Source organism: Balaenoptera ricei, chromosome X (assembly GCF_028023285.1).
Source record: "Balaenoptera ricei isolate mBalRic1 chromosome X, mBalRic1.hap2, whole genome shotgun sequence".
Classification (NCBI taxonomy): Eukaryota; Metazoa; Chordata; class Mammalia; order Artiodactyla; family Balaenopteridae; genus Balaenoptera; species Balaenoptera ricei.
This window is the reverse complement of record NC_082660.1, coordinates 46,724,132-46,736,478: the sequence shown is the minus strand read 5'-3', so window position 1 is coordinate 46,736,478 and position 12,347 is coordinate 46,724,132. Positions and strand designations below refer to the sequence as shown.

General features: G+C 49.4%; 1 protein-coding gene across 4 annotated transcripts in view; it reads right to left on the bottom strand.

Annotated features, from left to right (window-relative positions):
• Positions 1-1,698: 1,698 nt before the first annotated feature.
• The window catches only part of MAGED1 (MAGE family member D1), a 70,994-nt gene continuing 60,345 nt past the window's right edge, over positions 1,699-12,347 (bottom strand). For 3 of the 4 annotated variants that reach the window (XM_059910894.1, XM_059910898.1, XM_059910896.1), the window contains 12 exons: positions 7,756-7,829; positions 6,325-7,053; positions 5,011-5,679; positions 4,814-4,877; positions 4,518-4,597; positions 4,199-4,290; positions 3,893-3,972; positions 3,759-3,801; positions 3,424-3,486; positions 2,736-2,850; positions 2,116-2,501; positions 1,699-1,909 (listed from right to left, as the gene is read on the bottom strand). In XM_059910894.1, coding sequence (XP_059766877.1) covers positions 2,124-2,501; positions 2,736-2,850; positions 3,424-3,486; positions 3,759-3,801; positions 3,893-3,972; positions 4,199-4,290; positions 4,518-4,597; positions 4,814-4,877; positions 5,011-5,679; positions 6,325-7,053; positions 7,756-7,800 — 2,358 coding nt within the window. In that variant the 5' untranslated portion in view covers positions 7,801-7,829 and the 3' untranslated portion in view covers positions 1,699-1,909; positions 2,116-2,123. Of the gene's footprint in view, positions 1,910-2,115; positions 2,502-2,735; positions 2,851-3,423; positions 3,487-3,758; positions 3,802-3,892; positions 3,973-4,198; positions 4,291-4,517; positions 4,598-4,813; positions 4,878-5,010; positions 5,680-6,324; positions 7,054-7,755; positions 7,830-8,448; positions 8,599-12,347 lie in introns of those variants that run through there. The other variant, XM_059910897.1, reaches the window with a different exon arrangement.

The following is a 12,347-nucleotide window of genomic DNA, read 5'->3' as shown; positions in this document are numbered from 1 at the left end:
TGAGACTATTAGGGGCAGAGCTGGGGGGATGCCCCGTTCCTGTCTCTTAGGCCTAGTGTCTTCCCCTGACATCACACACGTGGTCTAAATTCCCCTCCCTAAAGGGCAGTCACAGTCTGCACACAGCGTGGAGCTGGGGGTGTGGGTGGTGACGGGTGGAGGAGGGAATGACACCTCAGGGAAGACCTGTGCTTACCCGGGTGACTTATGGATGAACGGGTTGTTCTTTTCTGAGGCTGCAAAGTGGAGTCCATCTACCTGAACGTGGAGGCTGTAAACACACATCGGGAGAAGCCTGAGGTAGGTGAGGGACTCTGTGGCCTAAGCTGGCACGTGGTGAAAGCACCCTCCCCTGCAGAAAGGCAGCCCCAGTCCCACAGAGCTTGGGTGTTTCCACCAACAGGTAGAATAACCAGCACCCAGAAATGCAGGAACCGCAGCCCAGACCCGAGGCACCATAGACACGCACAGCTAGAGCAACCCTGCCTAAAAGGCCTCTGGCTGAGGTTCCCCCAGGCTTGCCTGAGAAGAGGGTCAGGATCCAGGCCTGGCCGAAAGAGGGGAGCCTGGCAGTGAGGACAAGAGGCAGGGAGGGGCGGGGGCTCCACACTGCTGGCTGCTTCCTGCTAATACTGGGTTCTCTCCTCTCAGAATGTGGACGTCACCCGGGAACCTGAGGAAGCCCTGGACACTGTCCCTGCCCACTACTGAGCCCTTCCCAGGAGGCTAAATTGCCTTTGCTCCTGCTTTCTTCTACCCCAGGAGCTCCTGCGTCTGCCCTTGCCCATATGCTTAGGTAACACTAAACCTCTGAGGAAGTTATGGCCTCTAAGTTGATCCTCCGCGAGAGAGCTCTGCTTCCAGCAAGACCTCAGCAGCTCAAGCCATCCCCGTTCACAGTCACAGCCAAAAGACTGTCTGGCTCTGCATGGAGCTTTGTCTTACTTTCTCAATTCTTGTTCCCTGAGCAACAAAGGTTCCTCTTTCTCCCTGCAGGACGGGGAGAAGTGGCCATTGTGAGGCCTCCTTCACTATGCATGAGACCTTGTCTCTGTGATGAGGCCCTGTTCCTGTGGGGGTGGGGATTGTGAAGGCTTTCTAGAGGCAGATTCCTGGGCAGCATTTCCAGAGGTAAGGGGCGCCAGTGGGACTGCCCCTTTATGGGCAATGTGACTAGGGGTATGAGATCTTCCTTCTCACACAGGAAACTCTGGCACCTGGCTCATCATGTTCTCTGCTCCTATTCCTGCCCCCATCCTGGGGTCATTTCACTTTCCACATGGATAATACAACCAACACCCTGGAGTCCCCAGAACATTATCTCCAGGAACAGTTATCTTCCCTCACCTTCAACCACCCACTCTCCGAACTTTATTATTATTACCTGGAGTTCTACCTCCTCTGTCTTCTTAAATGCAACTGTCTGACCACCTACACCCTCTCTCATTATTTCATCTTTTAATGTCACTTCAAAACACCTAGCAGCATATCTATCACATATGAGTCACTTCAGTGATATTTAATACCATACTTTTTTTTAGACCTCATTAACATTCGTGTTCATCAATCCCTCCTTTGTTTCCCTATCCATTAGTCAGAAAGCTGATCCGCCCTTCAGGCTAGAACTGAGGCCCCATCTCTCCCATATAAACATGTTGATCTCTCCCTAAACACAAAAAAAACAGGGAGCACATCTAATTCACTTTGCAGTTTCAACGTTTATTTCTGATACCAAAACTTGACAGCACACAAGGGGGGAAGAAAGCAATAGACAAGGAACAGCAAATAAATTTATCTTGCATGCCACTTTCAGTCAACAGGATGTGGCTCTCTAGATAGCTGTGTTTAGAAGGATTCTGAGGCTTCAGCCTCACTCAGGGGAAAGACTATTGCAACTGATTAGCAATATCTGTGAATATAAAAAAGAAAAAAAATGTAAAAATCAATGCTATATACCAAATAGTAAGGAACATAAATAAATACTGCTTCCCCATACTTCCCTCAGCTCCCCACCACGTGTTTCCTAGGACTCCCAGCTAGAGCACATAAATACATTCCCATGGATTCTGTATCTCCCAATGACCTTAAGTGCCCAATCCAAAGTGATATACCTACCCAACATCTCACTCAACCCAGAAGAAACCGATGGCACCAAAGTTGGCAGCAAAGTTGGCACTGGCTGTACCACCAGGGCCAATAATGGGGCCGGCGAAGGTCTGAGGAAATCTGGAGCGAGCATTCTGGTGGTATCTGGCCCAGAAGGTAAATGGGATTCTGGACCAGGGATCTCCAAAATCTCCTTCCTCGTCCCAGGTCAGCAGCTCAAACTCAATGTCATCCCAGCTCCAGGGCCCAGATACGGCCTCATCTCCAATCCCCATGCGGGTTCTTGCCTCAGCCCGGGCCTCAGCCTCAGCTGCAGCAGCATCCAGAGCATCCAAGGCCTCATCTGCGGCCTCCATGAACTGTGCAGTCCAGTCACGAGGGTCTCTCTTCTGAACCTGAGATGAGGAGTAGAAAATAAAACCCATAATAGTATTAGTTAATATTTATGAAGCACCTACTATATATTTAGCATCCTACTTTGTGATACTGTTTATGTAGTAACAACAAATACCACCAATAATGTGGTACCTACCATGTGCGGTACCTAAAATCTCATTCCTGCTCTGGACTTTTCCCAGAAAGTCATAGTTCATCCCTTAACCTATCGAGTCTTGCAGTTCCTCTATTACCTCTGCAATGAATCGCAGCACTTTCATCTTGCTAGTCTCATGGTAGGAACGGAGGCCCCAGAGGAACTCATACTCAGGAGGGTTGCTGTTGGGCACTCGTCTGTAGTCTAGGTACCTTAGAAAGAGGAGAAAGGCCTTTGTTTCTACCCAGGCAGAATGATAGTCCATCAATGCATAATAATCTGAGATTCTGACATCCCAGATTTCAGGTAGCAACTCGCCCCAGTCTCATTCCTAAACACAGATTTACCCTCTAATAATCAGGCCTCTGAATTCCTGTGCCAGTGCTTCTACACAAAGCAGTCACTTAGGCCTGGAGGGTGGCTTGTGTAGGGTCATAGAAAGGACAACACTTATTTTCACCCCCTCTGTTATAACTCTAGCTCCAAGTTCTTATAATCTTGTCATTGAACCACAGATAGGCCCATTGCAAAGCCTCAGCTAAGCCCAGCCTTTGGAATATCTACTGTGGGCGTGGTGGACAGGCTCCACTTGCAAGATCACTATACTGCAGGAAAATCCAACCACAAGGAGTATACTCAATAAATACTCCTGCGTACATATGTGTGTGTATATGCATAGGTATAGGTATAGTTAGTATAAGAAATGAGCATGGAAAGGGCTTTCTGAGGCTGACCAGCACACAGAATTCATGAAGACCAGACAAAGCTGCTTAGGCATCACTTACTTTTGCTTTACAAACTCGTAAGTAAGAAGTTTCCTCAGATCTCCAAGGAGAGGATGTCTTACCCTGATAGTAACAAAAAAAAAAAAAAAAAGGGATCCATAATCAGAGACTATGACATTGCAAGGAAAGAAAAGAGTTTTCCAGCACAGAGGTCAGAGACAAGAGAGGAGGCAGAGAGGTCAGGACTATTTCCCCATCCACCCAGGTCACATCCTTGGGCTCTGTACCTCCCCAAACCAATTCCCTTAGACCACCAGGCTGATGCAATCCTGGGACCATCCTCTGTTGCCAAAGGATGATATAAACAGGCAAGAGATGAGAGAGCCCAATCATACCCAGGACGCAGTCCCATCTTGCGTAGTGCCTCCCAGAGGACAGCTGCAATGGGAGGCAAGGGGAGACAAGGGACGGAAAATGAGCGTGGAAATCAGGCGGTAGCCAACCCCCAGCTGCTGGCCCAGCCACTCACCTTCACTGGCACGGTTGCCATTCATGAAGATGACACCCAAAATCACTAAGAGGAGACCCAGCTTGGGTGTGTCTTTGGTCCTAAAGAAGTACAAAAAGAATATATTTTCAGCAGTCATTTGCATGAGACACCCCAGGCAGCTTACCCATCTAGCTTCCCCAGTATTCCTCAGCTAGGGGATAATTCTACCCCAGGTCTGCCCATGACCTGCTATGTGACCCTGAATCCTGGACCCTGACCTACTCGAAACTCCAGGAAAAAAGCATCACTGAGAAAGGCAATGTTCCACCTCCTTTCCCAGCTTACGTTCCCAGTATGCCAGCCAGGGACTCAGGGGTACTGATGAGAATATACAGGTGTTCTTCCTTGTCAATTTCCTTCAGCTGAATTCCAAATTTCTACAGGGACAAGAAAACAGACTATGAAATTACAAAATCTAGCATAAGCTACCCACACTCAGTACTACCCACACTCAGCTACTCCTTCGCCTCCCTGTGAGACTTGCCCTAAACTCCCAGTAGGAATCCCATGAATCTTTTAAATCAAGACTTTCCCGTGATATCTATCAAAAACAAAAACCAGAAACCTTTCCCCATCATTCTGTTCCTCAGGGCTGCCTTCTCACCTTCTCCAGGACAAAGCATGCGCGTTCAATGATTTCTGGATACACATCAGTGTATTCACGGATGATATCCCTCAGCATTTCTGTAGGAGAGAGGAGGGAGCACCTGAGCTGAGCAGGGGTCACAGAGCTGCGACCTCTTTGCCAGACCTGCCCAGGGGAGCACAGTCAGTGAAAAAGGAAGACTCAACCATGGAAGGAGGGGATTGAAGAGGAGGGGACATATAAGCAAAGAGATGTCCACAGAGCACAGGGTGAGGGGAAGAGCAGAGCTCCAGGAGAGGGCACTGGATACCTACCTGAGCGCTTGATGGGCACCTTTGTGTAATCTTTAAGCATCAGGTACTTGACCAACTTATTCGCCTGGGAGGGAAAAAGGAAATCATTAAAGTTATAAGATATTTACAGAACACTTGGTTGAATTATAGATGGAAAGACAACAATGAAAAGAGCAAGGGGTGGGGGGGAGAAGTGACTGGGGAGTTACAGTTCTTACTCTTTCCTGAAGAAGGGCCACATCTCGGGGCTGTGAGGCACCCAGGTTCTGTGAGGCACGCGAGTTGGGAGAGGGGCGCAGGTTTGGTGAGGGGCGCAGGTTCTGCCAGTCAGGTGGAACTGGCCAATCGGTGGGGATCCAGTCAGGTGGGAGCGGCCAGTCAGTGGGAAGCGGCCAATCGGGTGGCAGTGGCCAATCGGGGGGTAGTGGCCAGTCGGGAGGGCCTTGCCAATCTGGAGGACCCTGCCAGCCTGGTGGAGTCTGCCATCCAGGTGGAGTCTGCCATCCAGGTGGATTCTGCCAGGCCAAAGGGTTCGGCCAGACAACTGGACCAGGCCAGACAATGGGGTTCGGCCAGATCACAGGGTTCTGCCAGATCACTGGGTTTGGCCAGATCACTGGGTTCTGCCAAGCAACTGGGTTTTGCCAGGCTGGGGGGGTCTGCCTAGCTGGGGGGCTCTGACGTGCTGGTGGGGTCTGCCTGGCTGGCTGGTTTTGCCAGCCTGATGGGTTCTGCCAAGCCAATGGGGTCTGCCAGAGCACATTGGGGGGTGCGCCAGGTGGGCTCTGAGTGGTAACTGGAACTGGTGCAGACCTCCAGGTCCCTGGAGCCAGTGGGGCCCGCCTCTGATCCCCACTGCTGCTCTCTTCCACATTCAAGTTATTAATCTGCATCATCAGAGAAAAGGAAGGTCAGGGTCACCAACTGTTTCTATGTCCTCACCATATCTATTCCAGGAAGGCCCCCTAAAACCCTCACCTGTAGTGACAGCCTGACCCACTAGCCAATGGTCACCCTGAGTCCTGGGCTTGTCTTTCACTGTCTTCCAGGCAGGAGTTTCATCTCTGAACCAGGCCAGGAGCAACCCAAGGGTGGGGCCTGAGGCTTCTCCTCTTCCCATGTCCACCACTGGCTCTGCTTGTACCACCCTGGACAAATCACTCAAGTCACTTCACCTCTCTGGGACTTAGTTTCCTTCTCATAAAACTGAAACTATGATCCCTAGCTGGTATGAGGTACCTTGAAGATTTAGTGAGTGAGATAACCTGTGTGAATGTGCCTAGGCCAAGACCTAACACATGGTGGCTACCTTCAAAATGTAAAGTGAATTACATACAGGCTGTATATATTATGTGTCCATGTCTCATCTCCCCATTAGTCTGTGGACACTCAGAGAACAGGAATTAACACCTACAACCTGGTCAAATACAGACAGTTATGTATATTCAGTTTTGTTTTGTTTAGAACAAATGAACAACCTCAGAGAAGAAAAGGGAGCCCCCAAAGCAAAGTGGGACTAGCAGGGATCTCACCTTGCGGGTCCTCTTGCCCCGAATTATAGTCCTGGACTCCAGATTCTGAGCCTGGGAACCATCTGCTGATGTCTGTGCAGCTGCACCATCAGATTCACAGATACTTGGGCATGGGTCAGCCTCTATGTCAGCCTGGGAAGTGGCTATCTTGGCTTGGTTAACATTCTGGGTCTGGGTATCAGCTACTGGGGCCTTAGTGGTGTCATTCCAAGCCTTGAAGGCTGTCTTGGGATGAGTGTTGACCATCTCACTGGCACTGAGAGACTGAGAGAAATTGTAGGTGGCATTTGGGCCCACCGTAGTAGTGGTATTCTGGGCCTTAAAGGCCATCTCCGACTTGTTGGCAGTTAACTCACTGGTGGTTGCTGCCTGGGAAAAATCATAGGCAGCATTTGGGCCCTTTGGGGGGGCATTCTGGGACTTAAAGGCTGCTGTAGGCGGCGTGTTGGGAGTCTCCTTGGCATTAAGAGCCTGAGAGAAATCATAGGCAGCATTTGGGCCTTTTGTGGTGGCATTCTGGGCCTTAAAAGCTGTCTTAGGCTTAGTGGCAGCTGCTAAAGCCTGCATATCAGCTATCTCATTGGCTGTTGGGGACTGTGAACTCTGAGGACTAGCATTCGGCGCGCTGGCAGCTGCTGTGGCCTGGTTGGTAGGTGGAGCCTCTGAGATCTGGATGGCCTCCATCAGGGTCTGCATAAGCAAGGTGCTGTCTTCCACGGAGGCCTCAGCCTGCAAATACAGGGGAAAAAAAATTAAATCTCTGGGTCTGCGAAGTGGGGTTGGGAGGATACGGGAGAGAACACGCAGGGGAGGTGCAGGCGAGCGGTTGGTGCAAAAAGAGGAAGGCTGAGGAAGAGATCTAGCGGCCTGCGTGGGTTAAGGGATAACAAACCTTTTGGTAGGGGCTGAGTGGGGCAGGGGCTAAACAAGGGGTGGGGCCAAAGTGGAGGGGGGGTGCTGATCTAGGAGTGAGGTTAGAACAGGGCAATGCAGAGTGAGGTAGGAGCTCAGGAGGAGGAGGCAGAGCAAGAGTGCCGCCTTGAGGACTTGAGGAGAATAAGGGGGTCGCAGGGGGTGGGGAATGCTGGAGAAAGGGAGGGTGGAGGCGGGAGGTTGGGGGAGGGGGCGGCAGAGAGCTCTACAAGCTTCAGGACTATGGAAAAAAAAGGTTCCTTACCCAACCAGCATTCTCTGGGCAGATTGCCCTGACTACTAACAGGGTCTCCCCTTTCTCTGAGCAGGGACTGATGGCTGAAAAGGGACGACCCCCCCCCCCCACCCCGCGCCCTTAAACCATGGGAATTTGAAAAATGACGGCATCTAGGCACCAAGAAGGCAAAATCGGATCCAGGCGTCTGGACAGCCAAAGGGGCCCGGGGGGGGGGGGACTGTCGGCTAGGGAAATGGTGGGGAGGGGAGTGGAGATCTCACCTGGAAGCCGAGGAGGCCCGCACCACAGTCCATTTTCTGAGACATGGTTCTTGTCCCTCTGGCAAGAGCAGAGCCTGGGGGGTGTGGAGGAGGAGTTGGGCGTTATACTACAGAGGGCAAATGCGAAGGAACAAATTTGAGGAGATGGTGGTGTTTGAGGTTTGATTGTGGGGGCGGATGAGGTGCTGAATGTGAGGGGAACGGGCCAGATCGGAGTGCGAAAAGTGAATGGGTGTCCGGATGGAGGTTCTGAATCCCGAGAAGCTACGACGGGGAGAAGCTTCAAATCGGGGTTCAGATCGGAGTGCGAAAAGTGAATGGGTGTCCGGATGGAGGTTCTGAATCCCGAGAAGCTACGACGGGGAGAAGCTTCAAATCGGGGTTCAGATAAGAGTTCTGAATCCAGGCAGATTGCGTTGGGATTCGCATTTGGGAAATTGAATGGAGTTTTCGAATCAGGAGGAATCGTATAACAGTACAGATCGAGGTCGAGAAATCTGTAGAGATTCTGAACGATGGGAGGGGTTCAGAGAGCGAACAGGGATTCTGAATAAGGGAGGATCAGGTGAGGGGTGTGTGAATCGGGGTTCGGGGAGTGGAAGAGGGATCAGAATCCGGGGTAAAGGGATCGGGATGAAAAATGGGGGGCCCGCACCAGGGGGCAAGATGCCCTGTCTGGGGGCTAATTCTCACCTTGCCTCAGGCCCCAACCCCAACCCCCTCGTTGCCTCCCTTCTTCACGACTCAGAGGATCGGGATTGCAGTGTTCTGCTCTCAGCAGCCGCACCCTCTCCTTGTCCAGGAGAAAATGCCAGCGCGGCAGCTAGAACGACCCCGCCTCTTCGCCTAATATACCTCCCACCGCCTCACATGGTTGTACGCATGCGCAAGAACTGACCGACCAAATAAGAGTCCCTCCCGTTTCCCCAACAAAAGCTTCGCCCTGAAGACTATGCTGCGCATGTGCAGCGGGAAGCAGCCCCGCCCCTTTGCCAACACACCACCCCACCACCAACCAGGTGGACAGTTTACAGCGGTCCCTCCCCTTCCTCTATATCCCCTCCCCCAAACAGATGCGCTGTGCCTCTAGATCCCACCCCTTGCCCCACACACCGGCCCCCTACCTTTTCCGCAATGCGTCTCTGTTCTATCCCTCCCTCTCAAGGCCCCTCCTGTCAGGTGGGCATGCAACTCCACCCTCTAGTCTAGCAGCACTTAGGTCACTATTAAGGAGGTCTCTGTGTGGGGTCTCTAATTGCAACAAGTTCTAGGCTCCTGCTAAAAATAAGCTCATCCACTTAGGGGGCCTAGGAAAAGGAATGGCCAGAGAGGATACATTAATGGAGGTAGAAAAAGTCTGTGCCTGCCACGTGACTCTACATGATCTTCCCCCCCACCCAACAGCTTCCAGACTCATAAACATTAGCTTCTTTCCTGCCCTTTTGCAGCTCCAGCTATTTATTTTGTGTGTGGAGGCGGGGAGGAGGGGAGGGAAGGGCACAGCGTGTACTTCACAGCACGATCTACGCTGGAGCTTGTTTTCCTCTCACAGCAGCCCTGGGAGGTGGATGTCAGCATCTCCATTGTACAGATAAAGACGCTGAGCTACAGACATTACATGAACTAGACAAGGACACTGAGCCAGTAAACAGAAAATGCAAAATGTGGGCCTGGGTCTTCCAGACCCTAAAACCCCTGTTGCACCATCGCTGGCCCGGGGACTGAGGCACCCTCCCTTCTCCAGTTTGAGCAACAGATCCACCCCACCTCCCCTGCTCTGTCAACACCTGTCCCAAACAAGCAAGGGTTCTGTTCCCTGAGACCTAAGCTCACGCTCTGCATCCCGGAGGGCACAGGTGGAAGTCCCCCGCGCCCTCCTCCCCGCCTGCTCTACGTGGGTCCATCCCGGTGTGCAAATTGCTCCTTGGGGTCCACTCCCTGCTCCGTCAGGCCTCTTTGCTATGAGTGGCACAAACGCTGTCCCTGAGGGCTTCCTGGTGCCTGCTGGAGCAGCCAGGACAATCAGGCACCTGTATATATGAGCCATGGCAAGCCTTGATTGAGAGTAAACGTTTGCCCTGCTTACTTCCAGGGCTGGGCCTCAATTCGTGGGATGGGGTGCTGGACCAGTGTGTCACTAGCTGCATGAGCCCACTCAGGCCACTGGAATTCTCTGAGCCCGGCTTCTCAATGGGAAGCACAAGTAGCACTTACTGGGGTCCTACCCAACAACAGACATGCTGCACTTCCAGAATGACTGGAGAGGCTCAAAAAGGCAGAAAATGATATACAGATGTGAAATGATGCAAATTGAATGATACTCTCCAAAAATCCAAGGTAGATCTTTGTACACTTCACATTTGTTCTTGCATCAGCTCCTGCCAGGAGCCAACATATGAAAGGAAGCTAATGCTGGGAAGAACTGCAGCGTTTGGTCCCTAAGGGCCAACATCAATTCTGCCTGGCTGGATGACTTTCCTCATCTGTTGCATAGCAACCTCCCCTGTCAGCTGCCTGTTTTTCCTCAGCACTTCCTCTGTAAAGTGTCTGCAGTGGGACGTGATCAGACTCAGGAAAGGTCTGAAACACCATGTTATATGCTTTCTGCTCCCAAATCTGTATCTCCAGTTCTTGACTTGGCTTATGAGTTCTAGATCTATAATCCAACAGCCTACCTCACTTCTGCAATTGTCTCGGTACTTTTACAATTAACAGGTCCCATATATCCTCCTCCTCAGCACATTGTGTTTCTCCTTTAGTCATGCCCTTCTCTCTCTTTTAGAGAGATGGATTTTTGTTTGTTTTATTCATTGCTGTATCCCTAGCACCTAAAATGATGCCTGGCATATTTTATATGCTCAAAAATGAATGAATGAATCCCACCATCCACCCTACTGCTTATGCAAGAAACCTGACAGGCACTCTTTTTTCTTTCCTGTGATGAATTCACTTACTTTTACTCATTACACAAATAATATTCATATTATTATTCACCATTAGAAATTCAAACATTACCCAAATATTTTAGAAATTAAGTAGCCATCACTCCAAATCTCACCACCTTGAGATAACTGCTATTAAGATTTTGATGCTACCTTTTCATACAACACTTTATGCATATATATTCTTACATAAATAGGATTACATTATATATGCCATACTTTAAATTGCATTCTTTTACTTACTGCCTCCCACTTTCTTTCACCTCTATACCCTCATCTGAGACATGCATTTTTAACAGCCATTTTAATATCCTTTCATGTTCAAACATGTTCCATGTGTTTTGTTTTACAAAAATTAAGATCATGTTATATACACTTTAATGCATCTGATTTATCTTAGTTAATGCTAATCTACCTCTGATTCATTCTTTTACATTGCTGCATAATATTCCATAATAGGGATGGACCACAGTGTATTCAACCATTTCCTCACTGATGGTAATTCATTTTGGTTTCAGGTGTTTTGGCGGAGGGAGGGAGCATATACCAACAACATTGCAATAAAATACTTGTACATATATCCTTATATTTTAATGCTCAATATTTATTCCTATGACATCAGATGCCCAGGAGTAAGACTGATATACTCTACGTTTGGTGTCATAAGACTTTTCCAATTTTTTTCCAATCTTATGTGTATTTTATTGGTATCTTCTTGTGGTTTTAATTTGCATTTCTGATAAGTAAGTAGTGGACCACATATTCATATAAGAATGGACCTACTGGATTTCTTTTGGAAAGTACTTATGCAAGTCTTTTACCTATTTTTCTTGTGTTGTCTTTGTCTTAATTATTTTGGGGACTTCTTTGTACAGTCCTACAGATGCTTATTGAAATCCCTTAGAGCTAGACGTATTGCAAATGTTTTTTTCACATTTTAGTAAGTGTGTATACTCTATACTATGTAACAGTTCCAACTGCAAGAGCCACAAAGGCCAGATATATTCACTTTTGCACATTCCCTTAGCAGCTAAGAGAATGTGATCTAGGATTTACCAGTGTGGTGGGGTCCTGAAGACCACCATCGGGTTCATTGATTCACTAGAAGCACTCACAGAACTCAGGATAGGTGTTACATTCATGGCTATGGTTTATTACAATGAAAGGATACCGATTTAAATCCACAAAGCTAAAAGGTGCATAAGTCAAAGTCCAGGAGAGAACAGGGATGAGCTTACAGTTGTCCTCTCTCAGTGGAGTTGTATGGCCAGTGCTTAATTCTCCCAGCAAGATGTGTGATAACCAGGGAAGCTCACCTGAGCCTTGGCACCTGGGATTTTACTGGAGGTCAGTCACGTAGGCATGGAACACCTGGGTGGCTACCTTAGTTTACTCAGTCTCCAGCCTGTGCAGAGGTCAAACTAATGCCGCAAGGCTCAAGGCCCCACTATAAATCATACTCTTAACATAAACCATCTGTTGGCCCAAAGCCCCGGGTGAACAAAGAGACTCTAATCAGGCACGATATGCCAAAGGCTTAGAGGTTATCTCCCAGGGGTTTGTCAAGAGCTGGACCTTTCTTTGGAATGTGCAGACATTTTTCGGAATGCACAGGGTTTGAACACCCCAGACCTGCCGAGTCAAGTCTTC